The sequence below is a fragment of the Amblyraja radiata genome, chromosome 6, assembly GCF_010909765.2.
Source record: "Amblyraja radiata isolate CabotCenter1 chromosome 6, sAmbRad1.1.pri, whole genome shotgun sequence".
Classification (NCBI taxonomy): domain Eukaryota; kingdom Metazoa; phylum Chordata; class Chondrichthyes; order Rajiformes; family Rajidae; genus Amblyraja; species Amblyraja radiata.
In genome coordinates this window covers 96908625-96936179 of record NC_045961.1, presented here as the reverse complement: position 1 = coordinate 96936179, position 27555 = coordinate 96908625, and the positions used below count along the sequence as shown (strand labels likewise).

The 27555-nt window shown below is 46.9% G+C and overlaps 1 protein-coding gene across 2 annotated transcripts in view; it reads left to right on the top strand.

Annotated features, from left to right (window-relative positions):
- The window catches only part of slc9a7 (solute carrier family 9 member A7), a 185021-nt gene that overhangs the window by 111567 nt on the left and 45899 nt on the right, over nt 1–27555 (top strand). For both annotated transcript variants that reach the window (XM_033023280.1, XM_033023279.1), the window contains exons 12-16: nt 2727–2815; nt 6564–6677; nt 7586–7697; nt 17021–17174; nt 27245–27304. In XM_033023280.1, coding sequence (XP_032879171.1) covers nt 2727–2815; nt 6564–6677; nt 7586–7697; nt 17021–17174; nt 27245–27304 — 529 coding nt within the window. The remainder of the gene's footprint in view (nt 1–2726; nt 2816–6563; nt 6678–7585; nt 7698–17020; nt 17175–27244; nt 27305–27555) is intronic.

The following is a 27555-nucleotide window of genomic DNA, read 5'->3' as shown; positions in this document are numbered from 1 at the left end:
GCCACTGTTAAGGTTAACGGTAAACAAGTGATTAAAACATACTTATGAGGCACAGGATTAACCTACACAAGGAAAGGCAGGAATTAATCAATAATAGTCAACCCAGCTGTCTCAGGGGAGATCCTGTCTAATGAAATTGATTGAATTTTTTTTGAAGAGGTAACTAAGTGTATTGCTGCGGGCAGTGTTGCTGAGGTAGTCCACATGGACCAGTCAGGCCTTTGGCAAGGTCCCACAGGAGAGATTGCTACAAAGGAAAGATATGGGATGTATCTGCTGTAGGCCCAGTAGTGTTTAGAAAAAGAAGAGGCTATTCATTTCAAGAGGGCTACATTACAAGAGGAGGGATGTAATGCTAAGGCTCTAGAAGGCGCTGGTCAGGCTGCAGTTGGAGTATTGTGAGCAATTTTAGGCACCATATCTGAGGAAGGATGTGCTGGCTCTGGAGAGGGTCCAGAGGAGGTTTACAGGAATGACCCCAGAAATGAGTGGGTTAACATATAATGAGCGTTTGACGGCACTGGGCCTGTACACGCTTAGAAGGATGAGGGGGACCTCATTGAAACTTACTGAATAGTGAAAGGCTTGGATGGAGTGGATTTGGAGATGACGTTTCCACTAGTGGGAGAGTCTTGAACCAGAGGTCATAGCCTTAGAATTAAAGGACATTCCTTTCGGAAGGAGATGGGGAATATTTTTAGTCAGAGGGTGGTGAATCTGTGTAATTCATTGCCACGGAAGGCTGTGGAGGCCAATGGATATTTTTAAGGCATAGATAGATTCTTGATTAGTACGGGTGTCAAGGAATGGGGTTAAAAGGAAAAGATAGATCAGCCATGATTGAACAGCGAAGCAGAATTGATGGGCTGAATGGCCTAATTCTGCTCCTATCACTTATGATCACAAGGACCTCAACAACAGATTCTGCAAAGTAAAATGCAAGGAGACCAACTAGCCTTTGATCTTTAGCTCTAAGCAAGCAGGAGCACTTCCTGTCCATTGTACTTTAAACAAACAGATCGAGCTGTTCACACGGTATTAATGGGGGCTATAGGGAAGTGTCTGTGAAACTGTGGTTTAGAATTCTATGCTGACAGTAGCAAATCTATCGTTCACTTCCTGAATCAAATGGCCGTAGATTCAAGTTCCATTTCAGGGACTTCAGCACAAACTCCAGGCATGCACTCCGATGGCACATCATAAAAACATCTGATTAAGACCGAGCACACACCCCCCCCCCCCCCCCCCCCCCCCCACCCCACCCCCCACCCCCCACCCCCCCACACTTCCCTGAGAGATCCCAGAACAAACGCAATGTCATTTAAAAAGGTGAAACTGGCAAAGTTTAAAAGAAGATGTGCGGGACAAATTTGGGGAGAAGGCAGGAAAATGGGGTTAGGAGGGAGAGTTAGATCGGCCATGATTGAATGGCGGAGTAGACTTGATGGGCTGAATGGCCTAGTTCTGCTCCTATCACTTATGAATATAAGATCACTACTGTTCTTGGTAGAAGGGCAAAACCTTTAATGGCTGAGTTTAACATGAGAAAAAAATGGGACATCAGAAGTAGATTAGCAGGTTACAAGCTAAGGTAGACACAAAATGCCGGAGTAGCTCAACGGGTGAGGCAGCATCTCTGGAGAGAAGGAGTGGGCGACGTTTCGGGTCGAGACCCTTCTTCAGAATGATCAGTCTGAAGAACGGTCTCGACCCGAAACGTTGTCAGTCTGAAGAAGGGTCTCGACCCCAAAAGTCGCCAATTCCTTCTCTCCAGAGATGCTGCCTCACCCGCTGAATTACTCCAGCATTTTGTGTCTACCTTCGATTTAAACCAGCATCTGCAGTTCTTTCTTGCACAGGGTTTTAAGCCAAGATCCACTTGACACTGAGAATTATCGACAGAAGATTTATTGAAAGATACAGCATGGCAATGGGTCCGTCAGCCCAAGTCCAGGCCAACCATCGTTCATTCTCGTTCTATATTCTCACTACTTTTGCATCCACCCCTTGCACAGTCGGGGGAATTTACAGAGGCCAATTAACCTACAAACTTACACATCTTGCACAACAAAAAATCTTTCGAGTCCCAGTTTACTGCCAACTGTTGGACCTGAAATGTCAGAAGCTTGTTGGAAATGTCATGTGTATCTTTGGAAACCATTTTCTAACGATGGTTCCTTAATGTTAAAATGCAATGTTTAGCTCTGGAATATGTGCACTGTTATCTTTCCCAATGAAATGATTTTATTTTGTGTACGCTAGTGCAAAAAAAAAAATGCAAACATTTAGGAACATTATGATTATTTGTCAAGATTTCATTTTTGAATTTCATACAAAATTCCTGATATTGATTTGGTGAAGAGAGATCTTTTATTTTCTTCCCGGGGCAAACAGGGTCTTGGTTTCATATTTCAACTGAAAGGTGGCACATCTGACCATACAGCAGTCTTGCGATAAGGAGAGCGATTCTTTTCAGAATAGTTTTTTATTTGTTGCACTATGGTACAATCCACCTTTCTGCTTTTCAGGTACATACAGGGAGGTGCCAGAAGAGAAAATATAAATGCATGAAAGGGGCTGTGGAGATAGCGAAATGAGAATTGTTTGTTGTGAGCCGGTGTCGTGTACAGAGATCTTGCACCTGCTATCTTCCTGCATAGACGTTTTCACCGATGAGGTTTCTAAATTGAGGAGAGTTTCACAAATTTTGCTTTCTTCACTTGCAGGTGTGGTGGCAGTTCTCTTCTGTGGTATCACACAGGCTCATTATACTTACAACAATCTGTCGCCAGAATCAAGAGATCGAACAAAGCAGGTATGGGGTCCCAATGGTGTCTGTCCTCAATGTGCTTGTACTTATGATGTTAGTTTACAGTCAGGACAATTGGAAGTATAAGGAGAGTTTGACAGCACCGGGCCTCTACTCGCTGGAGTTTAGAAGGCTGAGGGGGGATCCTCATTGACATTTACAGAATAATGAAAGGAATAGATAGAGTGGATGTGGAAAGGATGTTTCCACTGGTGGGAGAGTCTTGGACCAGAGGTCATAGTCTCAGAATTAAAGGGCAATCTTTTAGAAAGGAGGTGAGGAGGAACTTAGATAGAAACATAGAAAATAGGTGCAGGAGGAGGCCATTCGGCCCTTCGAGCCAGCACCGCCATTCATTGTGATCATGGCTGATCGTCCCCTATCAATGCCTGCCTTCTCCCCATATCCCTTGACTCCATTAGCCCTGAGAGCTCTATCTAACTCTTTTGTCAGATGGTAGTTAATCTGTGGAACTCATTGCCACAGAGGGCTGTGGAGGCCAAGTCACTGGATATTTTTAAGGCAGAGATAGACAAATTCTTGATTAGAACGGGTGTAAAAGGTTATGGGGTGAAGGCAGGAAAATTGGATCAGGAGGCAGTGATCAGGCATGATTGAATGGTGGTGTGGACTCGATGGGCTGAATGGCTTAAATCTACTCCTATAACTTGTAAAGTAATTCTATTATAGATACTGCATGACCCGCTGAGTTCTTCCAATACTTGCCAAAATGTTGTTCTGCTCAAGAATGCAGCATCTGCAATCCCTTGCACCTTAACCTTCTTGAAGCATGGCTACTTTCAAGAACGCCTCCTGCTCTCTCTTGAGACCCTCTCTCACTGCTCCCTCTCTGTCTGCTCTTCCAAGTAGAGGGTACTGACCCAAAGTTTTGTGTGTCCATTCACTCCACAGATGCTGCCTGACCCGCAGAGTTAGACTCAGAGTCATACGACGTTTAAACAGTCCCTTCGGCCCCATCAAGCTAACACCGCCATACAATGGCTGATCATCTAAAATTAAATTAGATTAGATATAAGATTAGATTAGATATAATTTATTGCCACACAGCCAGGCTGGTGGAAATTTGGGTTGTCTGCAGCGATACAATAATAAAGAACACACAACCACAATAAAACTGTAACACAAACATCCACCATAGCATTCATCACTGTGGTGGAAGGCACAAAATTTGGCCAGTCCTCCTCCATTTCCCCCACGTGGACAGGACCAGAGTCCAGAGTCAGTCCAGGATCGGCTCTTCCTCACCGGAGACCGCGGCTTTAAGTTGTTGTAGGCCGCAGGCCGGCGGTCAAGATTTAAAGTCCCCGCCGCAGCCAGAAGCACCGTAGACTGCAGGGCCGGCGGTCGAAGCTCCCCTCCAGGGGTGATGGTAAGTCCATGCCGGCCCCGCGGTAGAAGTTGGCCGCGGGCCGTCAGTGATGGCTTCTTCTTCCCCCGGGTCCCCAACGTGAGATCCCGGGCTGTAGACGCCGCACCAGCTGGAGCTCTGCAGACCGCGGCTTCAGACTGCGACTTCAGGCTGCCGGCTGCCCCGGGCCAGCGAAATGGAGCGCTCCCCTCCAGCGAGCCCCAGCAAGGGCTCACCCGCTCCACGCCGAGAGTCCACGCTGCGCCCGCCGCTGAAGCCCCGGGCGCGTCTCCGGGAAAGGCCGCGTCGATCCTTGATGTTAGGCCACGGGGGAGGCGACCTGGAAAAACTCGCCTCTCCGTGGAGGAGGAGACCGAAGCGGTTTCCCCCTCACCCCCCCCACACCACCCCCCACATAAAACACACGAAGAAACATTAAATACAGACTTTAAAACATACTAAAAAAATTAAAAAAGGTTGAAAAACTGACGAGCTGCATGACATGGCTGCTGCACAGAGCAGCGCCCCCTACAGAACTGTACCCCGTTCCTGCATTTTCCCCATATCCCTTGATTCCTTTAACCCTAAGAGTTAAATCTAACTGTCTCTTGAAAACATCCAGTGAATTGGCCTCCACTGCCTTCTGTGGCAGATAATTTCACAGATTTGCAACTCTCCGAGTGAAAAAGTTTTTCCTTATCTCAGTCCTAAATGGCCTACCCATTATTCTTAAACTGTGATCCATGGTTTTGGACTCCCCCAACATCGAGACCATTTTTCCTGCATCTAGCCTGACCAATCCTTAAGAATGTTATATCTTTCTATAAGATCTCCTCTCATCCTTCTAAATTCCAGTGAATAAGCCCAGATGACCCATTCTTTCATCATATGTCAGTCCTGCCACCCTGGGAATTAACCTGGTGAACCACTTCCTCAATAGCAATAATGTCCTTCCTCAAATTAGTAGACCAAAATTGCACACAATACTCCAGGTTCGGCCTCACCAGGGCCCTGTACAACTGCAGTAGGACCTCTTTGCTTCTAAACTCAAATCCTCTCGCAATGAAGGCCAACATGTCATTAGCTTTCTTCACTGCCTGCTGTACCTGAATGCTTGCCTTCAATGATTGATGTACAAGCACACCCATGTCTCATTGCATCTCCCCTTTTCCTAATCTGACACCATTCAGATAATAATTTGCATTCCTGTTCTTGCCACCAAAGTGGATAACCTGACATTTATCCACATTATACTGCATCATATCCGTCACCGTGCAGCCTCATAGCATCCTCCTCGCAGCTCATACTACCACCCAGCTTTGTGTCATCCGAAGACTTGGAGGTGCCACGTTTAATTCCCTCGTCCAAATCGTTAATATATATATTGTAAATAACTGGGTTCTCAGCACCGAGACTTGCGGCACCCCACTATTCATTGCCTGCCATTCTGATAAGGGCCTGTTAATTCCTACTCTTTGCTTCCTGTCTGCCAAGCAGTTCTCTATCCATGTCAATACTCTACCCCCAATACTATATGCTCTAATTTTGAACACTAATCTCTTGTGTGGGACCTTGTCAAAGGCTTTTTAAAAGTAAAGATACACCACATCCACTGGCTCTCCCCTATCCATTCTACATGTTACATCCTCAAAAAATTCCAGAAGATTAGTCAAGCATGATTTCCCCTTCATTAATCCATGCTGACTTTGACCGATTCTGTCACTGCTCTCCAAATGTGCTGTTATAACATCTTTAATAATCGACTCAAGCATCTTCCCCACCACCGATGTAAGGCTAACTGATCTATAATTCCCTGTTTTCTCTCTCAATCCTTTCTTAAAAAGTGGAGTTGTATTGGCTACCCTCCAGCCCACAGGAACTGATCCTGAGTCGAGAGAACATTGGAAAATGATCACCAATGTATCGACGATTTTCAGGGCCACCTCCTTGAGTACTCTGGAATGCAGACCAGCAGGCCCTGGGGATTTATCTGCCTTCCGTCCCAACAGTTTACCTAATACCATTTCCTGACTAATGTGGATTCCCTTCAGTTCCTCCCTCCCACTAGATCCTCGGTCCCGAAGTATTTCTGGGAGATTGTTTGTGTCTTCTTTAGTGAACTGAACACAATACTCTAAATACAGCCTCACCAACGTCCTCCTCGTTCATTTTAAAGGTATGTCTTTTTATTCTAAGGCTGTGCCCTTAGGACCTAGACACTCACACTACTGGAAACATCCTCTCCACATCCACTCCATTTAAGCCTTTCATAATTCAGTGGTTTCAATAAGATCCTCCCGCATCCTTTGTATACATTATAGTACTGGACATTTCTAAAGTGTGTTACTTTGTGCCCTAATGCATTTTTGTTTTTCCCTTCCTCAGTTATTCGAAGTTCTGAATTTCCTGGCGGAAAACTTCATATTTTCCTACATGGGTTTGGCGTTATTCACGTTTCAGAATCACGTCTTCAACCCCATCTTCATTCTGGGGGCTTTTGTATCCTTTGCTGAATTATTGCCAGTCACGTGGCCACAACTATACAATGAAATTTAGGTCCCTTTTTGCAAAATGCCAAGTGTAAATTTGTATGAAAAGATAATTCCTTTCCTTTCCCTTTGTAACTTGGGTGAATTCCATGTTGAAGATAATATTTAAATAAGTCTTCTTCCCCCCCCCCCCCCCCCCCCCCCCCCCCCCCCCCCCCCCTCACCACCCTCCTCCTGGCCACTTAACAGACATGGAGAATGCTTGATTTGCAAACTCATGGTGCAAGATGATTCAACCAGTGGCAGCCTTGAACTTTCATGAAAAAAGGTTACAAAAATAATCTCTATTTTTGAATCCAAGAGGAAATTCTTGGTTTAGTTTAGTTTATTGTCACGTGTACCGAGGTACAATGAAAAGCTTTTTTTGTCGCATAGTGGGAAGCTGGTAGGGTGATAGGGGGCGTCTGAAGAAGGGTCTCGACCCGAAGCGTCAACCATTCCTTCTCTCCAGAGATGCTGCCTGTCCCGCGGAGTTACCCCAGCATTTTGTGTCTTTTAGGATGGTAGGGGATTCAGAGGAAGCACAAATTCAAGCATGTACCATGGTCAGTTAACCCACCAGCCCACATATCTATGTATGGAGGGGGGGGGGGGATCCAGAGCATTCTGAATGGCTATGTTGCTGCATCATAGATGATTTAGTGTGGAACCCCCCCTCAAGGTGCCTCAGTATTGACCCGTTTTCGCCAGGGTAAACACCGGAGAACGCTCCTGACCCGAAACGTCATCTGTCCATTCATTGGACATGTGCTGTTTGGCCCGCTGAGTTAGTCCAGCACTTTGTGTTACGTTCAAGATCCCAGCCTCTGCAATTTCTCATGTCTCTCCATTTTAAGCTCCTTAGCTGCCGCTGGCCAGATCGCTATCCTGTTGGGCAGAGCCGCAAATATTTACCCACTGTCTTTTTTCCTGAACTTGGGCAGAAAGCACAAGATCGGCTGGAACTTCCAACACATGATGATGATTGCAGGTACGGATCGAGGGGCAGGAGATCCTTTACCTCAGAGGGCGGTGGAGGCAGGTTCCCTGGATGCTTTCAAGCGAGAGCTAGATAGGGCTCTTAAAAATAGCGGAGTCAGGGGATATGGGGAGAAGGCAGGAACGGGGTACTGATTGGGGATGATCAGCCATTGAATGGCGGTGCTGGCTTGAAGGGCCGAATGGCCTACTCCTGCACCTATTGTCTATTGAGATCACTGCCGAGAAACCCTTTATTTAGTTCATTGTCACGTGTACCGAGGTACAGTGAAAAGCTTTTGCTGCGTGCTAACCAGTCAGCGGAAAGACAATACATGATTACAATCGAGCCAGATACATGAAAAATGGAATAATGTTTTGTGCAAGATAAAACCAGTAAAGTCCGATCAAAGATAGTCCAAGGGTCTCCAATGTGGTAGAGTAGATCAGGACTGCTCTCTAGTTGTGGTAGGATAGAAACATAGAAAGTAGGTGCAGGAGTAAACCTTTTGGCCCTTCGAGCCAGCACCACCATTCAATATAATCATGGCTGATCATCCAAAATCAGTACCCTATTCCTGCTTTTCTCCCATATCCCTTAATTCCGCTAGCCCTAGGAGCTAAATCTAATTCTCTCGTATAAACATCCAGTGAATTGGCCTCCACTGCCCTCTGTGGCAGAGAATTGCACAGATTCACATCACTCTGGGTGAAAACGTTTTTCCTCGTCTCAGTTGGCCACGTTTAAACTCACGGTGCAGGGGGGTGGGAACGAAGGGAAAGAGACAGAGGGCCATAAAAGGAGGACAGAAGCAAAAGGTAGAAGGGAGATAAGTAAAACAAACCTGAAAGCTTTGTGTCTTAATGCAAGGAGCATTTGTAATAAGGTGGACATGTCGCGGGGGTGACGCCTGTATTGTCGTGAGTAGTGGCCCAAAGAGTCGTACCTTTTTCTGGTCGCCGCTGGATTTTCAACATGTTGAAAATTTTCGGCAACCTGCTGCGACCGTGACGGGTGCCAGCAAGTCGTCGAAGAAATCGCGTAAGTGGGACAGGGCCTTAACTCCACTTTTTAAGAAAGGAGGGAGAGAGAAAATAGGGAATTATAGACCAGTTAGTGGGGAAGTTGCTTGAGTCGATTATTAAAGATGTTATAGCAGTGCATTTGGAAAGCAGTGACAGAAAAGTCAGCATGGATTTATGAAGGGGAAATCATGCTTGACTAATCTTCTGGAATTTTTTGAGGATGTAACAAGTAGAATGGATAAGGGAGAGCCAGTGGATGTGGTGTATCTGTACTTTCAAAAAGCCTTTGACAAGGTCCCTCACAAGAGTGTGCAAAATTAGAGCACATGGTATTGGGGGTAGGGTGTTGACATGGATAGAGAACTGATTGACAGACAGGAAGCAAAGAGTAGGAATTAACGGGTCCTTATCAGAATGGCAGGCAGTGACTAGTGTGGTGCCGCAAGGCTCAGTGCTGGGACCCCAATTATTTACAATATATATTAACGATTTAGACGAGGGATTTAAATGTGATATCTCCAATTTTGCGGATGACACAAAGCTGGGTGACAGTGTGAGCTGCGAGGAGGATACTATGAGGCTGCCGGGTGACTTGGACAAGTTGGATGAGTGGACAGATGCATGGCAAATGCAGTATAATGTGGATAAATAGTAAGATTAAACGAGAACTTACCAGTTCGAAGTTTGATCGTTATTTTATGAGGAGTACGTTGAGGGAATACGTGAAGAACCCCGCCAGGACGCATGCGTGTCATTCTTCAAAGCAGCGGTGTGAAATCACAGATAACTGTAATGACTGAACATAGTAAGATTAGAGAAGAAAATACCAGTTGAGTATATGATCATGGGTGGGAGCGGAGGGCACGTATTCCCTCAACGTACTCCTCATAAAATAACGATCAAACTTCGAACTGGTAAGTTCTCGTTTAATCTTACTATTTTACTTCGGAGTCATGCCGTGGAAACGAGTCCATGCATCACATCTGCCTTAATTGACTGTGGGAGGAATTGTGTTAACATGTTTAGACATGAATCCAACATTGAAATCCATGATAAATTGTTAACAACAAATTATAGCCCCTATTTATGGGGTGAAATTATATTACAGAACTTAAAATTGACTCTGCAAAGTTCCAGTTTAACTACTGGTTTGTGGTAGAATAGTTGGAACATTTTCCCCTGATCCATCCTGCTGTCTCGAGGATTTGGTTCATTGGTACATCCAGCTCCATAGCTGCCGATGTAGCTGCAGCCCTGGTGGAATAAGATTTGAATATGTTAGTATCCACCCCAGCTGTTGTTAAAAACCTGTTTCAGCCATCTGGAAATAGTTTGAACCGACACTTTTTTGTGGGTTTGTTTGTGGCTGATTAGTAGTGCCATCTCATAGCCTCAGATGTTTTTGGTGTTCTCCATATAGAACAATAATTGTCTTATTATACAGAGACGATATCTGTAGGGTAATCCCTAAATTCTATTTTGAGGCTTGATGATCCCGGTCTGTTCTGTTTGACTAATTCGTAATATGAAACGTTATATTCCTGTTGAAGAAGTCATATAGTCCAGCCTTAACTTATGTACGACTGTACCCTTAGTGCCGTGACCAAAGCCATCAGCATGACTGTTTTGTGCGTCAGTCTTTGCAGGGGCAGAGCTGTTGCTGGAGACCAATTCCTTAGCAACGTTAGGGCAATACTCATATCCCATTTTGGAGAGTACCTGGTTCTTGGGGGATTGATATTAAAAATTCCCCTCATAAGTTTGGTTACCTGGGGTAAGTCCCAACAGAATGACGCTCTGATCCCCGCCATAGATATGTTGAAAGGGCACTTCTGGCGCAATTATTGGCACTGTAACTGAGCCCCTCATCATAATGGAGGCCTGCCAGGAAATCCAGAACAGACGTTATGTTCATCGAACTGTAGGTGATGTTGTTTCTGTGAAAATATATCTCCCATTTCCTGATTTATACCAGATATAGTTTTTTGGTGGACTGTCTGTGGCCCGCTGAGATAATGTTCAATGTTCGGTCCGCCAGTCCCAGTTGCAGTAGAGGTTTCTTTAGACTCTACAAATTGATAGGTCTGTTGTATTTAACATGGATGGGTTCCCCTGTTACAGGATGAACCAATAATCTGGTTGTTTCAGGATGGTGATGCATGGTTAAACCCCATGTTGAGTATCACAGTGAACCATGGTTAAGTAGGCCAATCGGCACTACCAATTAACAGACGCTGAGTCTTGTTGTATTTTCCGTAATACCCGACTGATGATGCAGAAAAGGAGAGAATGCATAGATAAACAATTGCCCCCTCAATGCAGTGAAAAGCATCTGTCCCTGCTGTCCCAGGTGTCTGGTTCCCAAGAAACACAGTTTGGTAACTGGTGATTAAGTCTTATTTTATTGAATTTGCGTGACCTGATGTTTGTCACTGAATTTTGGGTTACCTGGTAGGTAAGTAGCTGATATTCAAATATTTCTCTGGATACACCATTACCAAATTGTATTAGTCAGATTGTCACTCTGTAGTCTAACATGCTGGTGATTTATCCCAGAGCAGTATGACTTTAGGCCATAGAACGCACCCCACATTTCCAGGTAGTTTATGCCCAGTGTCTGTGATAATGATGCCTCCTGTGCCTTTCATCTACCTCCACAGATGGAGATGGAAATTGGTAGTACCCCAACCAAGCGCACTGGCATCAGTTTGTAGCACCACTAAGGGTTTGCTGATAACGATAGGGTTGGAACAATGCCGAATGTTATCCCTCCACCATTTTAATTCCATAAGCTTTGATTGGTGGCTTATTGGTCTGTCGAAATGACCAGTATTAACTTTGAGTGTTTGTATTTTGCCCTTTGTAGATTTTTGGTAATACAAAGGTCCAAATTGTGTGGCTGGAAAGGCAGACACTATATGCCAATTATACTTGCTACCAATCTGATAGACGGTTCACTGATGTCAGTGGGGTTGTTGCAGGTCTCAGTTAAGACTGTAGCCTTGTCCTTTGGTAAAGTCACCGACATGTGAGCTGTCAATAGTGAACCCCAAATAATCCATTATGTTGGTAGGCGTTAGTTTAGATTTAACTGGATGGATGATAACCCCAGTTTTCACCCAATTGTATGGTGGCTGTTACAGCTAGTTAGGCCAACTCCAAAGTTATGCCCACAATTAGTTTGATCATATGATTATGTATTTGGTAGAGCTCTATACTGCCAGAGCTGCCCCATCCAGTTGAATTTTTTTAAATAACGTTTGTGATCAGTCCGTGTAGGCACTGAATAGTAAGCATCTTTTAGGTCGATGCTAGCCATGGAGTAACCTTTGGAAATCAATCCTTTAGCAGTTACCAGTTCCCATTTTGTACTGAATATATAGTACAATGTATTCTAGCCAATCGTGTTGGGTTTACCCATTACCCCTTTTGCACAATTCAACGGTATATCCCTGGATACTGCTTAGGATATAAGTGTCTGTAGTTAATATACACCATGTATCCAAAAGAGTGTAATCTCCCACCAATGTGTGTATTATCCACTCTTCCTATAATTTGTAAGGGACCAGACCCACCTACCTCCATTGTTACCAGTGGAAGTTTGCTTCTTCTGTGTGGTCTTCGTGGAGGTTGAGGCGCCGGTGTCTGGGTTTGTTTTTGGGTTGGGGGTTTGCGCATCTTCCAGGAAGGCCGGTCTGGGCTATGGTCTAAAAGACCGCTGTCCTGTATGCCCGGCCTTCGAGCTTTCACCAGCTTCTCTTGTTCTGCTGGTGGGTGCATAAGGGTGCTGTCTTTGGCTGTAGGAGATCCTTAATGTTGTCGCCTTTATGAGCCCCAGGGCTTTCCTAAGTCCTGCTCCGACATGTTTCCAGATGCTATTTCCACGACTGGAACATTCAGGGATGCGCAGCTTCCTGGTCCCAAGTATTTTTGCAGTGGTGTCCATCGTGGTCTGGCTGTATGTATTTGGACACCATGACCAGTAGATTTTGCCTTCCTGCACCCCCTGCACACTTGTAGTTTTGTTCGTCAAAACCCCTCTTCAGGGTCAGCCCAGAATTGACCCCCCAGTACTCCCCTCTGACGAGGGAGATGCACTGTGCAGCCCTACAAGAGGTGCTGCTGTGGGTGTTTTTTATATCCCCACGGTGACTAGACCTCATCTCCCGGAGTCTGTCATGTTGGAGCTCTGCTCCATAAGCCGCTCCAACCGGCTCCAGCGCTCACAGCTCGCGGCTGCTCAAAGTCGGACTCATCAGTCAACGACTCTTTTGGTTTTCTTCTTGCCTTCCCGCCCAGACGCAGTGTTTAATCTGGCCGGTGCGGGGGCGAAGTCGGGCACAGCTGTTCCCTTACGGGTGATTCCTGTGCCGCCGGCCGCTGCTGGCGTCCGCAGCTCCACGGTCTTCCCCCGCCAGCTTTGTCGCAGCTCTGGTCGACTTCTTTGCCTTGTGCATGTTTCGCCCCACCTGTAGAACAGCATGGGAACAATAAAGACCGCAGTATCACATACCTGCAGGTCCAGGGTTAAAACTTGCCGTTAAGGGGAAACGTCCTTCCACCCCTCCTCCTGCCGTTTTGACTTGTCAAAGCCAACGGCTCCGTTCTGTATAGTCTCCCGCCCAACCATGGTGTTTAATCTGGCCGGTGCGGGAGCGAAGTCGGGCACAGCTGTTCCCTTACGGGTGATTCCTGTGCCGCCTGCCGTTGTTTGCACAGCTCTCCATGTTTCCTCACCTGTGAAACAGTATGGGGAGAATAAAGACCGCAGTTTCACTTACCTGCAGGTCCAGGTTTAAACTGTCGCTACGGGGGAACGTCGTTCCACCCCGCCTCCTGCCGTTTCGACTTGTCAAAGTCGACGGTCCCATTCTGAATAGTCTCCCGCCCGGCCGTGGTGTTCTGGCCAGCGCGTGACCAAAAGTCGGCACAGCTGATCCCACTTACGGGGCTTGTGCCTTTAGCTGCTGCTGGCTCCCGCAACTTCGCGGTCCTCCCCAGCCAGCTTCACTCGCAGCACTTGTGGACACTATTTTGTCCAGCTTCCCCCCCCCCCCCTGTGTAAAAACAGCGCTGGGACAAAAAACTACCGCAGAGTAAGTCACTTACCTGCAGGTCGCGGTTTCAAATTTACCGCTGCGGGGGAACGCTCCACCCCGCCTGTCGTTTCGCAAGCGTGAAAGCGATATGACACGCACGCGTCCTGGCGGGGTTCTTCACGTAGTCACTCACGTGACTCCGAAGTAAAATGTGAGGTTATCCACTTTGGTGGCAAGAACATGAAGGCAGATTATTATCTGAAATGGTGTCAGATTAGGAAAAGGGGAGAATGTACAAAATCTGTACAGACAGCACCCGTAGTGTGGATGGTGCCCAGGCCTCTGGCGCTGAAAGGCAACAGCTCTACCACTGCACCACTGCGCAGCTCCGAATTTAGAATGCCATTTTAATGCAGAAATAAATTTACCCAAAACAGACGGAACATGCTACCAAAGATGGATATGTGTTTATTTCAAATCTTTCACTATCCCACAATATCAGACGGCAATTAAAGAAGTACTTTTGATGTGTGGTCATTTGGTAGTGAAGTAAAAGCTGCAGCCAATTTTCGTAGCATAAATGCAAATGCAATTACGGTGATAAAATCTATTTTAGTGCTTGTGGTTTTGGTATGTGATGTAGATCAGAACAGAAGGAAGTGGGTGCTTTTGCTTTGAAACATGTTTCTGTGGCCGTCTGAAAGTTTTCTGCCGTCAAGGGAGACAGCGTGGAAACAGGCTTTGCGGCCTAACAAATCTGCGCACACCATCAACCTCCCGTCCACACACATCCGAGAATCCTAAATTTCTTACCCTCCCAACGTCCTCAGCCCCTCACCCCCACCCCCAGATTTTACCATTTGCCTGCGCTCTAGGGATCAATTTACAGTGATTAGTAAACCGACCAACCTGCACGGCCTTGCCAAGTAGCGGGAAACCAGAGGAAACCAATGTGGTCACAGAGAGTGTTCGACACCACACAGACTGTACCTGTGGTCAGAATCGAACTCTGGTCTCTGCCATGAGGCAACAAATCTGCATTCTGCACTGCTGTGCCTTCTGGTGTATTCGGAAGATGACACTGCCATAGTGGGGGAGCGCCTCTCATGTCCTTGCAATTTATACTTCTGTTTTCTCTTAAAATCTCTAATCCCGAGTTGCCTGCTGTTTCCCACACTATCTTTGTGGTCTTGCGTGCCCTCATTGTGGATTTTGCCGAGGTTTTTAGCTTAGAGTTTAATTTTGAGATACAGCATGGAAGCGAGCTCTTCGGCCCACAAGTCCACCATCGATCAGGCAGGCATAGCTTGAAGAAATGTCTCGATCCAAAACATCACCTATTCATGTCCTCCAGGGCTACTGCCTGACCCGCTGAATTACTCCAGTATTTGAAGTCTTTCCTTGATCACCCGAGGACAGTAGATCTATGTATCTATGTTTAGCATCCGCACCCTACACATTGGGGGCAATTTTACTGAGGACAATTGACCTACCAACACCCACGTCTTTGGGATGTGGGAGGAAACCGGAGCACCCGAAGGAAAGCCACGCGGTCATGGAGAGAACATGCAAACTCCACACAGACGCTACACACTAATAATAATAATAATAATGGATGGGATTTATATAGCGCCTTTCTAATACTCAAGGCGCTTTACATCGCATTATTCATTCACTCCTCAGTCACACTCGGTGGTGGTAAGCTACTTCTGTAGCCACAGCTGCCCTGGGGCAGACTGACGGAAGCGTGGCTGCCAATCTGCGCCTACGGCCCCTCCGACCACCACCAATCACTCACACACATTCACACACAGGCAAAGGTGGGTGAAGTGTCTTGCCCAAGGACACAACGACAGTATGCACTCCAAGCGGGACTCGAACCGGCCGCCTTCCGGTTGCCAGCCGAACACTTAGCCCATTGTGCCATCTGTCGTCCCAAATTGTCACTAAGGACAATTTACAGTTTTTACATCCTGAGGTCGGGATGAACCCCGGGTCTCTGGCCCCGTGAGGCAGCAGCTGTGCCACTATGCTGCACAAATAGCTTCAGTTTTTAAAGAAATGTTTCCCGTGACTTTTTTCCAATGAATTGATGACTTAATGACGATCATTTACCGTCCGATGTGTTTTGACAAAATATCATTTTGTTCATTTCCTTAGAAGAAACACAGATGTATTTGATCTAATTGATATGTGACTCCAGACGCACAGTATTAGCTCTGAACTGCACAGAAATCCATTTAAGATGAGCATCAATTGTGCCTTCCCGCTGATGACCACAGCCTGCTTTTCAAAAGGAAAAGCTGCAGGGGGAGGCTGGACAGACTTGGATTGTTTTCTTTGGAATGCCAGAGGTTGTGGGGAGACCAGATAGAAGTATATTAAATGTACTTATATATAAAATAAAAATTATATTAAATTATATATCTTAAATTAAAAGAGGCATGGATAGGGTAGACAGTCAAAATCCCTTTCCTCCAGGGTGGAATAAAATCAACTACTGGAAGACATTGCTTTAAGGTGAGAGGAGCAACGTTTAAAGGAGATGTGTGGGGCAAGTTTAGACTTTAGAGATACAGCGGGGGAAACAGGTCCTTCAGCTCACCGTGTCCGCGTCGACCAGCGATCACCCTGTACATGAGACACTAGGGACAGTTTACAGTTTTTTACCGAAGCCACTGAACCTATAAACCTGTGGGTCTTTGGAGTGCAGGAGGACCTGGCCAAAACCCACGTGGTCATAGGGAGAATGTACTAACTCCACACAGACAGCACCCATAGTCAGGATCAAAGCTGCAATGCCCCTGTCCCACTTAGGAAACCTGAACCGGAAACCTCTGGAGACTTTGTGCCCCACCCAAGGTTTCTGTGCTGTTTCCAGGGGTCTTTGTCAGTCTCCCTACCTGCTTCCACTGCCTGCAACCACCTGCAACCTCCGGGAACCGCACGGAAACCTTGGGTAGGGCGCAAAGTCTCCAGAGGTTTCTGTTCAGGTTTCCTAAGTGGGACAGGGGCATTAGACTGTAATCTCTGGCGCTGTAAGGCAGCAACTCTGCCATTGGAGGTTGTGGCTGAGGGAGATATGATAGTGGCAATTTTCAGACTTTTGAATAGGCACAGGGAAACGGAGGGATATGGATTGTGTGCAAGAAGACAAGAGTTGATCTTGGCGTCATGTTTGACACAGACATGGTGGGCCGAAGGGCCTGTTGTTGGGCTGAACTGTTCCACGTTCTTAAAATAAATTAACGCTGCACTTGCCTTCCTGCAGGTTTGAGAGGAGCCATGGCCTTCGCCCTGGCGATCCGAGACACCGCGACGTATGCCAGACAGATGATGTTCACCACCACCCTGCTCATCGTATTCTTCACCGTTTGGGTCTTTGGCGGAGGCACCACACCAACGTTGTCATGGCTACGGATCAGGTCAGTGAAACAACCGCTCTATAACAAAATGGCCGCACCTGAACCAAAGTCACTCTCCTCCCCGATCTCCATATCCCCTGATTCCCATGTTAAAACAAAAAACCTTGACCATAATATATGATGCAGCATCGCAGGCCTCTGGGTTAAGTTAGTTTAGTTTATTATCACGTGTATCGAGGTACAGGGAAAAGCTTTTTTGTTGCGTGCTATCAAGTCAGCGGAAAGACTATACGTGGTATCAAACACGCCGTCCGCAGTGTACAGATACAGGATAAAGGGGATAGTACAAGATAAAGACTGATTAAAGATGGTCAGAGGATCTCCAGTGAGGTAGATGGTAGCTTAGGTCCGCCCTCCAGTTGGTGATAGGATGGTTCAGTTGCCTGATAACAGCTGGGAAGAAACTGTCCCTGTCCCTGAATCTCGAGGTGTGCGTTTTCACACTTCTGTACCTCTTGGCTGACGGGAGAGGTTAGAAGAAGGAGTGGCTGGGGTGAGACTCGCCCTTGATTATACTGGTGGCCTTGCCGAGGCAGGGTGAAGTGTAGATGGAGTCAATGGAAGGGAGGTTGGTTTTTGTGACGGTCTGGGTTGCGTCCACAATTCTCTGCAATTTCTTGCGGTCTTGGATGGAGTTGTTCCCAAACCATGCGGTGATGCATCCTGATAAAATGCTTTTATCGGATTAGCTAATTCCAAATACTGCCCCTTTTCGGATAAAGACATTAATCCTCATCTTTAGTCTCAAATGGCAGACCTTTTATCCAGAATGTGCCCCCTTCACTAGATTCTAGAATAAGTAGTCTCGAAACACATCAACTCCTCTCTGTACCTCCCATATTTCAATGGACCACTTCTCATTCTTGTTAACACCAATGAATATTGAGTAGTTTTGCACAATTTCTCCCCACAGCCCCTCTGTTGGCCAACACCATGTCAGAATTTAGTGTAAGTATTATGCCGATGGATTGCTCTGGCCAGAATGCAGGGAGGATTAACCAGGATGTTGCCTGGAGTGAAATATCTCCGTTATATGGAGACTGGATTTATTTTCCTTGGTGCAGAAAAGGCTGAGGAAGGATCTGATAGACGTGTACAAAATTGTGAGGGACGATGACAGTTATAAATTGTTCCTTATAGCTGAGACGTCTATAACTAGAGGCCATGGGTTTAGATTTACATACGAGATCGAGAGGGGATTTAAATATTATTATTTTTTCACCCAGAGAGTGGCTAGACATGAAGGCCGCAATGCACTGCCTAGAAGGTGCTGGAGGCAAAACTCACAACATTCATGAGCACTAGAACAAGCAAGACATAGAAGGTTACAGATTACGTGCTGGTAAATGCAATCAGTATAGATTAGTTTGGTGCAGAGAGAGTGCATTGAAGGGCCCCATTTCTGTGCTTTATGACTCTCAGATTAAGAATGTTTAAATCGCAGGATCATGCATCAGAGGGGGAGGCCATTTGGCCTATCAAATCTGTGCTGGGCCTTTGAGAAGCCTCTCCAAATTGATTCTGCTCTCCTGTTCTTCCCTGCATGGGCCAGCAAGCATTTGGGGGTTTTTTAACATAGTGATCTGGTTCACAGTTAAAAGGCCATAGTCAAGTTGGGTTTATTGTCATATGCCAAGCACACTGAGGTAGAGGAACAACGAAAATCTGGCTTACACCAGCAGCACACAGAAGCCCAAACGACACTGAGATTACATTCAAATTCTGCAAAATAGTACAGAAAAAAAAACAAGACCTTAGTGTACAACGCAATTTTTAAAGAAACAAGTCGATGGCAGTACAAGAGGTGGTCTGCACTGTTCCGTTGCTGAGGTAGGATTAGGGTTGTGCAGTTGGTTCAACGAACCGATAGTTTATGAGTGTTTTATTGGCGTATAGTACCGAAATTGAACATCAAAATTCTTACTTACAGCTGCACAACAGCATTTGTAAACACAGCACTCAACAGATAATATAGACTAAAAATGTTCAGTAACTTAAAAACCCCCCAACATAGTTCAAAAGCAAAAGTATAAAGTCCTTAGTGCAACCAAAGCATCTTGTAGTTGGAAGTTTAGCTGCCGTTTGTCGAGTTCATTAGCCTGATGGTTGTTTGGGGAGAAGCTTTAACTTTTAGCTTTAGAGATACAGTGCGGAAACGGGCCTTTCGGCCCATCAAGTGTGCGCTGACCAGCGATCACCCCGTATACCAGCACTATCCGACACACAAGGGACAATTTACAATCTTTACCAAAGCCAATTAACCTACAACCCTGTGCATCTTTGGAGTGTGGGAGGAAACTGGAGCACCCGGGGGAAACCCACGCCGTCATGGGGAGAACGTACAAACTCCGTACAGACAGCACGCGTAGCCAGGATCCAGCCTGTGTCTCTGGCGTTGTGAGGCAGATAACTCTACCACTGTGTTTAAGAAGGAACTGCAGATGCTGGAAAATCGAAGGTACACAAAAATGCTGGAGAAACTCAGCGGGGTGCAGCAGCATCTATGGAGCGAAGGAGATAGGCAACGTTTCGGCCCGAAACGTTGCCTATCTCCTTCGCTCCATAGATGCTGCTGCACCCGCTGAGTTTCTCCAGCATTTTTGTGTAACTCTACCACGGTGCCACCCTGTTCCTGATCCTGGAGGTCACAGTTTTCTGACCCTCTTCCTTAATGGCAAGAGTGAAATGAGAGTGCGGTCAGTGTGGTGAGAGTCCATGATGATGTTGGCTGCCTTTTTGAGGCAGTGCCTCCCGTAGATCCTCTCAATATTCGGGAGGTCAGTGCCCGTGAAGGACTGGGAAGTTATGGGGAATTATCTGTTCATCAGTTAAGGGTGGTATGCTCCCATTGTTAGAACTCTCAGTAGATTTGTGGATTTGATATTCCCATCAGGAATTTGAAATTGGTACTATTCTGACACCCCATTGTAAGTTTGGGAAGAACTGGGCCATAGAAGGTGCCTTCCTTGGATTCAAGTATGGGATGGGAAACAACCTTGTCAAAACATCCACCAATCGATGATTTTGCCTCATTTCCCATTACACTATTAATTTCAATATAAAGGAATATCAGGCACTTTGTATGAAGGACGCTGCATTGCAGGCCCACTCGAGTTGAATTTCATGCATGTAATATGTAAAAACATTTCACTGTGCCTCAGTATAGGTGACAGAAAACTAAACTAATGTTAAATTCACGCTGTCTCCCTTTGTTCTCATAATGTATTTCCATTGCATTATTTGATCAGATAACACCAACTCTATAGATTTGGTGCCATGATTAACTAGGCAGCATAGTGGTGTAGTGGTAGTGTTGCTGCCTTGCAGTGCCAGAACCCCTGGTTTGGTCCTGATGCTGGGCACTAGCTGTACGGAGTTTGTACGTTCACTCAGTCACCACGTGGGATGCTCAGGTTTCCTGGCACATTCCAAAGACAAATGTATAGGTTTGTAGTGTCAGCTGATTTACACATCGGGGAGACTAAGCGGAGGTTGGGCGATCGTTTCGCCGAACACCTCCGCTCAGTCCGCAATAACCTACCTGAACTCCCGGTGGCTCAGCACTTCAACTCCCCCTCCCATTCCCAATCCGACCTCTCTGTCCTGGGTCTCCTCCATTGCCAGAGTGAGCAACACCGGAAATTGGAGGAACAGCACCTCATATTCCGCCTGGGTTGCTTGCGTCCGGATGGCATGAATGTTGAATTCTCCCAGTTTTGCTAGCCCTTGCTGTCTCCTCCCCTTCCTTAACCCTCGAGCTATCTCCTCCCATCCCCCCGCCCTCGGGCTCCTCCTCCTCCCTTTTTCCTTCCTTCTCCCCCCCACCCCCCCATCAGTCTGAAGAAGGGTTTCGGCCCGAAAAGTCACCTATTTCCTTCGCTCCATAGATGCTGCTGCACCCACTGAGTTTCTCCAGCATTTTTGTGTACCTTCGATCTTCCAGCATCTGCAGTTCCTCCTTGAACCCAGGTTTGTAGGTTAATTGGCTTCTGTAAATTGTCCCTAGTGTATAGGACAGAACTAGTCTACGGGTGATTGTTGGTCGGAGCAGACTCAGTGGGCCAAAGGGCCTGTTTTCACGCTGTATCTCCAGAACTAAATTACACTAATCTATGAGGCAACTTTTTCACACGGGGGTAATCTGTGGAATGAGCTGCCGGCAGAAGTAGTCGAGGCAGGAGGGATTATAATGTTTAAAAGAGGTTTAGATATGGATGGAAAAGTGCTCCAAACTGATTCTGCCTGACTGCCCTTGCCTGCATCCCTCTTCCTTTCAGACAGGCAGGCACTAGCAGACAAGCATGTTGCGGTCAAGACAGCAGTTACTTGCAGGGAAACCAGCTGGTGGTAACAGCTTAAAATATCATGTTTGGAACAACGGCTCAGATGTGTGGTTGGGTTGTCTCCTTGCTGAAAGTATATTTCTATACACAATCAGCAGCGGCTACATCATCTTTGATAAATTAAATGCTATTTTAATTAACCCCGGGAACAATGTTGGTTTCTATACCAAAGGTTCCGTTATTTTTGCTGTTGTAACGTGCAGGGTGTGTACAAGTAGCAAATTGTCTTCAAAAATGTATGCTGGAATATTTAAACGCGTCTTTTTGTGCGCTCATGTTGAGCTCTTCACATCCGTTCATCAGCCATTTAATCTCAAGATGACACTCAATTTGGCACCGCTGTTACCCACTGAGTGATTTAACTTCCTCTTCTATCCCTGTTCAATCATCAGATTCATATTTGCATTTTAATCTGCGTTTTTTTTTCCCCTCAATAAAGAGGGAAAAACTGAATGTAAAGTGGTGGAATGGAAATCTGTTTCATAATGTGAATGCTGCTTAATGCATGCGCTGATCTGGGGGTAAATTTACCGTAAATCAAGTGAATGATGATGGGTGATTTACGAAGTGGAGATACGTAATTTGGGATGAACATTATGAATTCCATAGGAAGATGGTCCACAAACACAGAGAGTGGTGAATCTGTGGAATTCTCTGCCACAGAAGGTAGTTGAGGCCAGTTCATTGGCTATATTTAAGAGGGAGTTAGATGTGGCCCTTGTGGCTAATGGGATCAGGGGGTATGGAGAGAAGGCAGGGATGGGATATTGAGTTGGATGATCAGCCATGATCATATTGAATGGCGGTGCAGGCTCGAAGGGCCGAATGGCCTACTCCTGCACCTATTTTCTATGTTTCTATGTAAACAACCCAGTTATCTATGTTCTAAATTCACCAAGTTTCCATTGAGGAGTTGACTCCCAGACAAGTTGCATTTCTATCAAAGATAGACACAAAATGCTGGAGTAACTCAGCGGGACAGGCAGCATCTCTGGAGAGAAGGAATGAGTGACGTTTCGGGTCGAGACGCTTCTTCAGAGATGCTGCCTGTCCCACTGAGTTACTCCAGCATTTTGTGTCTATCTTCAGTGTAAACCAGCATCTGCAGTTCCTTCCTCGCATTTTTATCATATACTAGACCAAGTGCAGACCCGTTGGGTCTGTGCCCCCAACGTGCGGTTGTGGGAGGGGGGGGGACCAACGTGTGGTTGTGGGAGGGGGGGGGGAGGCGGCATGCAGCGTCACACACACTAACTACCCCCCCCCTCCCGCACTCACGCTAATGGAGGGGAGGAGGGGAGAGAGAGAGAGGGGGGGAGGAGAGAGGAGGAGGGGGGGAGGGAGGAGAGGGGGAGGGAGGAGAGGGTGGGGGAGAGGAGAGGGGGGTAGGAGAGGGGAGGAGAGGGGAGGGGGGGAGGAGAGGGGAGGGGGGGGAGGAGAGGGGAGGGGGGGGAGGAGAGGGGAGGGGGGGGAGGAGAGGGGAGGGGGGGAGGAGGAGAGGAGGGGGGGAGGAGGGGGGGAGGAGGGGGGAGGAGGAGAGGGGGGGAGGAGGAGAGGGGGGGGAGGAGGAGAGGGGGGGGGAGGGGGGGGAGAGGGGGGGGGGGAGGGGGGGGGGGGGGGGGGGAGGAGGGGGGGGGGGGGGGGGGGGGGGGAGGAGGAGGGGGGGGGGGAGAAGGAGGAGGAGAGGGGGGGGAGGAGAGTGCCTTTTTACTTCAACCCAAACCCAAACAACTATTTGCAGGCAGTTCTTTTTTACCTCTAACCATATTTTCATTTTCAAACCAAATTAAGGGTACTCACAGTGCTGTAGACATTTGTCAGTCATTCAGAGCTCTGATTGAGGCACACCACTTGCAGAGACTGATTGAGGCACACCACTTGCAGAGACTGATTGAGGCACACCACTTCCTGGTTTTATAGTCCCTCCCCCCTGCCGCCAGCAGGGGCAGCAGAGGGAATGGGGAATGTTGTAAAAACATTAATATCTCTGTCAATTTTCATCGACGGGAAAAATCCTCGGCACACATGCGGCGGAGGGGGGCTCTGAGCGAGGTGGCCAAAAATGATGGCCGTAGGTGGCGGCGTACTCTCGGAAACCGCAGCACAGAAAGCCACAACCGGTCAAGAACAGAGTTTTAGTAATATAGATTTAATGCAGTAAATTGTCCTGATGGGGCAAAATAGTCAAATTGTAAACAAAACCAATCAACAAGTCTGAAGGGTTTCGACCCGAAACGTTGCCTATTTCCTTCGCTCCATAGATTCTGCCTCACCCAGCTGTTTCTCCAGCATTTTTGTGTACCTTCGATTCTCAAGCATCTGCAGTTCCTTCTTAAACAATCAACAAGTCCGTTTAAAAAAAAATTCAGTTAGTTGTCTATATCATGGTTAGACCACCAGTTATTGTCCATCTATGTTCCATCATCAATGTTAGGTATAATCACTTGTATTCAGTGGCTATAAAAAATAGGGATACATTTATCAGCTCTCTGTTTTTTTAATTAATTGTCCTGAATTTTCAAAGGTGTCCATTTCAGTCTAATCATTCAATTTTCCTTTACCCTGATATAGTTCTTAGGGCTAACGGAATCAAGGGATATGGGGAGAAAGCAGGAACGAGGGACTGATTTTGGATGATCATCCATGATCATATTGAATGGCAGTGCTGTCTCGAGGGGCCAAATGGCCTAATCCTGCACCTATTTTCTATGTTTTCATGATTTACCCAGTCACACCACTATTGATTTATTGAAAGATACAGCATTCAAACAGGTCCTTCAGCCCACGTGTCCATGCTGACCCATTCACTCTGGTTCTGTTTTCACATTTTTTCATTCACTCCCTACATGTTCGGGGCTATTCACAAAGGTTAATTAATGTGCAAACCTGCACGTCTTTGGGATGTGGGAGGAAACCGGAGCACCTGGAAGAAACCCACACGGTCACGGGGAGAACGTGCAAACTCCACATAGATGGAACCTGGGTCTCCGGTGCTGTGAGGCAGCAGCTCGATCAGCTATGCCACTGTGCTGGCATTACAGTTTGTAATGTATCCACCAGACCAAATACACAATGTCCCCATTTGATAAAACATATTCATAAAGCAGAGCACATGCCATTCATGACAAATTTCATCGTTCTCAGTTTTAGAAACATAGAAAATAGGTGCAGGAGTAGGCCATTCGGCCCTTCGAGCCTGCACCGCCATTCAATATGATCATGTCTGATCATCCAACTCAGTATCCTGTACCTGCCTTCTCTCCATACCCCCTGATCCCTTTTGCCACAAGGGCCACATCTAACTCCCTCATAAATATAGCCAATGATCTGGCCTCAACTACCTTCTGTGGCAGAGAGTTCCAGAGATTCACCACTCTCTGTGTGAAAAATGTTTTTCTCATCTCGGTCCTAAAAGATTTCCCTCTTATCCTTAAACTGTGACCCATAGTTCTGGACTTCCCCAACATCGGGAACAATCTTCCTGCATCTAGCGTGTCCAACCCCTTAAGAATTTTGTAAGTTTCTATAAGATCCCCCCTCAATCTTCTAAATTCTAGCGGGTACAAGCCGAGTCTATCCAGTCTTTCTTCAAGATATATGGCTCGAAGGGCCAAATGGCCTACTCCTGCACCTATTTTCTATGTTTTTATGTTTTACCCAGTCACATCACTATTGATTTATTGTAAGATACAGCATACAGGAGAGATATATCAGCCATGATTGAATGGCGGAGTAGACTTGATGGGCCGAATGGATTAATTCTGCTCCTATCAGGTGCCCCTATGACCATTTAACATATGAATTTATATATTGGTCATAGCGTGGATAATCACCAATGGTCTTTTATATGGTCAGATGATGTTTCAGGTCAGGACCCTTCTTCAGAAGAAAGGTCTGGACCTGAAACGTCTCCCATTCCTTCTCCCCAGAGATGCTGCCTGTCCCGCTGAGGTACTCCAGCTTACAATACAATACCGTTTATTGTCATTTGAACCTCAAATGAAGTTCAAACGAAATTTGGTTCTGCAGCCATACAACAAGAAGAAACAATTAACAAGGCACACAACCAACACAATTCACACAAACATCCATCACAGTAAATCTCCTCCTCACTGTGATGGAAGGCAAAGTCTTGTCTCTCCTCTGCTCTCCATTCTTTTCCCGATGGTAAATCCCGCTGCTGTTAAAGCCGCGCCGGGCGATGCAAGGCCCCGCTCCGGGTCTTGATTTTGGAGCCCCGGCGGGCGCTGACAAGTCCCGCGGACGTTAAAGCCGCGCCGGGCGATGTCAGGCCCCGCTCCGGGTCGTTTTCAAGCCCGCAATTTGGGCGGGAAAAGTTGCCGTTGCGGGAGCTCCGAAAAGCGGTCTCCCACCAGGGACCCGTGAGCTCCCGATGTTCCTGTCCACCGGGCCTGCGGCTGGAGCCTCCGAAGCTCCGGAGTCGGGTCGCAGCCGCGTGCCACCACAGCTCTCCACGCTCCGAAGCCGGCCAGCCCCACGATGGTGAGTTCGCAGGCTCCGCGACTGGAGCCCCCAGGTCGTTCCGGTTGGAGGCCGCTCCACGGTGCTAGGCCCCAACGACAACGGAGACCCGACAGTGAAAAGGTCGGGTGCTCCGCACAGGGAAGAGATTTAAAAGTTTCCCCCACTCCCCGCCCCCCCACACATACACTGTTAAAAACAATATATAAACCACAACAAACTATACACTCAACAGGACAAAAATTAAAAACAAACAGACAGACTGCAGAGGCCGCTGCCGTGAGGCGCCGCTATTTTTTGTGTCCCTTCTTCAGATTGATGGAGTAGAGGAGAGATAGCTACTAGAGAGAGGTGAGGGAGAGGGATGGGGCAAGAACTAGCAAGTGGTAGGTGGATCCTGGTGAGGACGGGTTTATTGGCAGAAGAGTTAGGTGGGGAAGACATGAGTGGAGCTCGAAACTGAGGCGAGTGGTGTTAATTGGAGTGGCACAGCGGTGCAGCGGTAGTTACTGCTTTACAGCGGCAGAGACCCGGGTTCGATCCAGACAACGGGTGCTATCTGTACAGAGTTTGTACATTCTCCCTGTGACTGCGGGATTTTCTCCAGATACTCCGGTTTCCTCCCACATCCCAAAAACATACACATTTGTAGGTTAATTGGTGTTGGTTAGTGGTAAAATTGTCCTTGGTGTGTGTAGGATGTGATCAACATGGACTCGGTGGGCCGAAGGGCCTATTTCCAGGCTGTAGCTTTAAAGTCTAAATGGAGAAGACAAAAGGGTACAGGTAGTGGAATATGGGAAGGAAAACAGGCAGGGAACACCCAGAGAGCTTTCGAGGGTGCTGGGAGGTGAGACCCCAGCCCACTCCTGCACCGTTCCTTACCTCCATTCATCGCTGCGCCCATCTTGAGGGTCATCAATATTGGTGGCTTCAGAACCCTGAATGAAGAACAATCTCAGGTAGAACGTACGGTACTTTATCATGTGCCCTGTCTTAGTGTGGGAGCTACATTTTAAAACATTATGATGAAATGGTGTGGCTGGGAGATGCAACTGGAATTGAACATTTTTTATATCCAATAGTTCTTTTTTCATTTGAAATAAATAAATAAATAGTCAAGTGCCCACTTCACTTTATTAAAGAGTCGTGTCTGCAGCTGTTCCAAGCCGTTTGCTGGGGACTGCAAAGTTGGTTATGCTATCATAATTCTGATGTTTCCCTTCTTGTGACGTGCTCCCCCAGAGTCGGTGAATCCCCTCCGTCGACTGAGGATCTGGGTGGCAATCGCTGGAGCTACTTCAGGTGACCTTCAAAACGCCTGCTAAATTAACACTGCTCCTTTTCCCAGTGACAGCTAATCCTCGATCCTCTTCTAATCTTGACTGAGGCTTCTTTCTGCGCTTCCAGCTTTTCCCAAATGTATCTTGCCGTCTGAAAAGATGCCGAGTGTGGCCTGCTTCCTGCGCTGATCTCCAGGGCTATGTGTTGGATGAGTTACTCCTAATGTGAATACGTTCCTTTGTCACCCTCTCTCAACTAATGCAACGTCATTC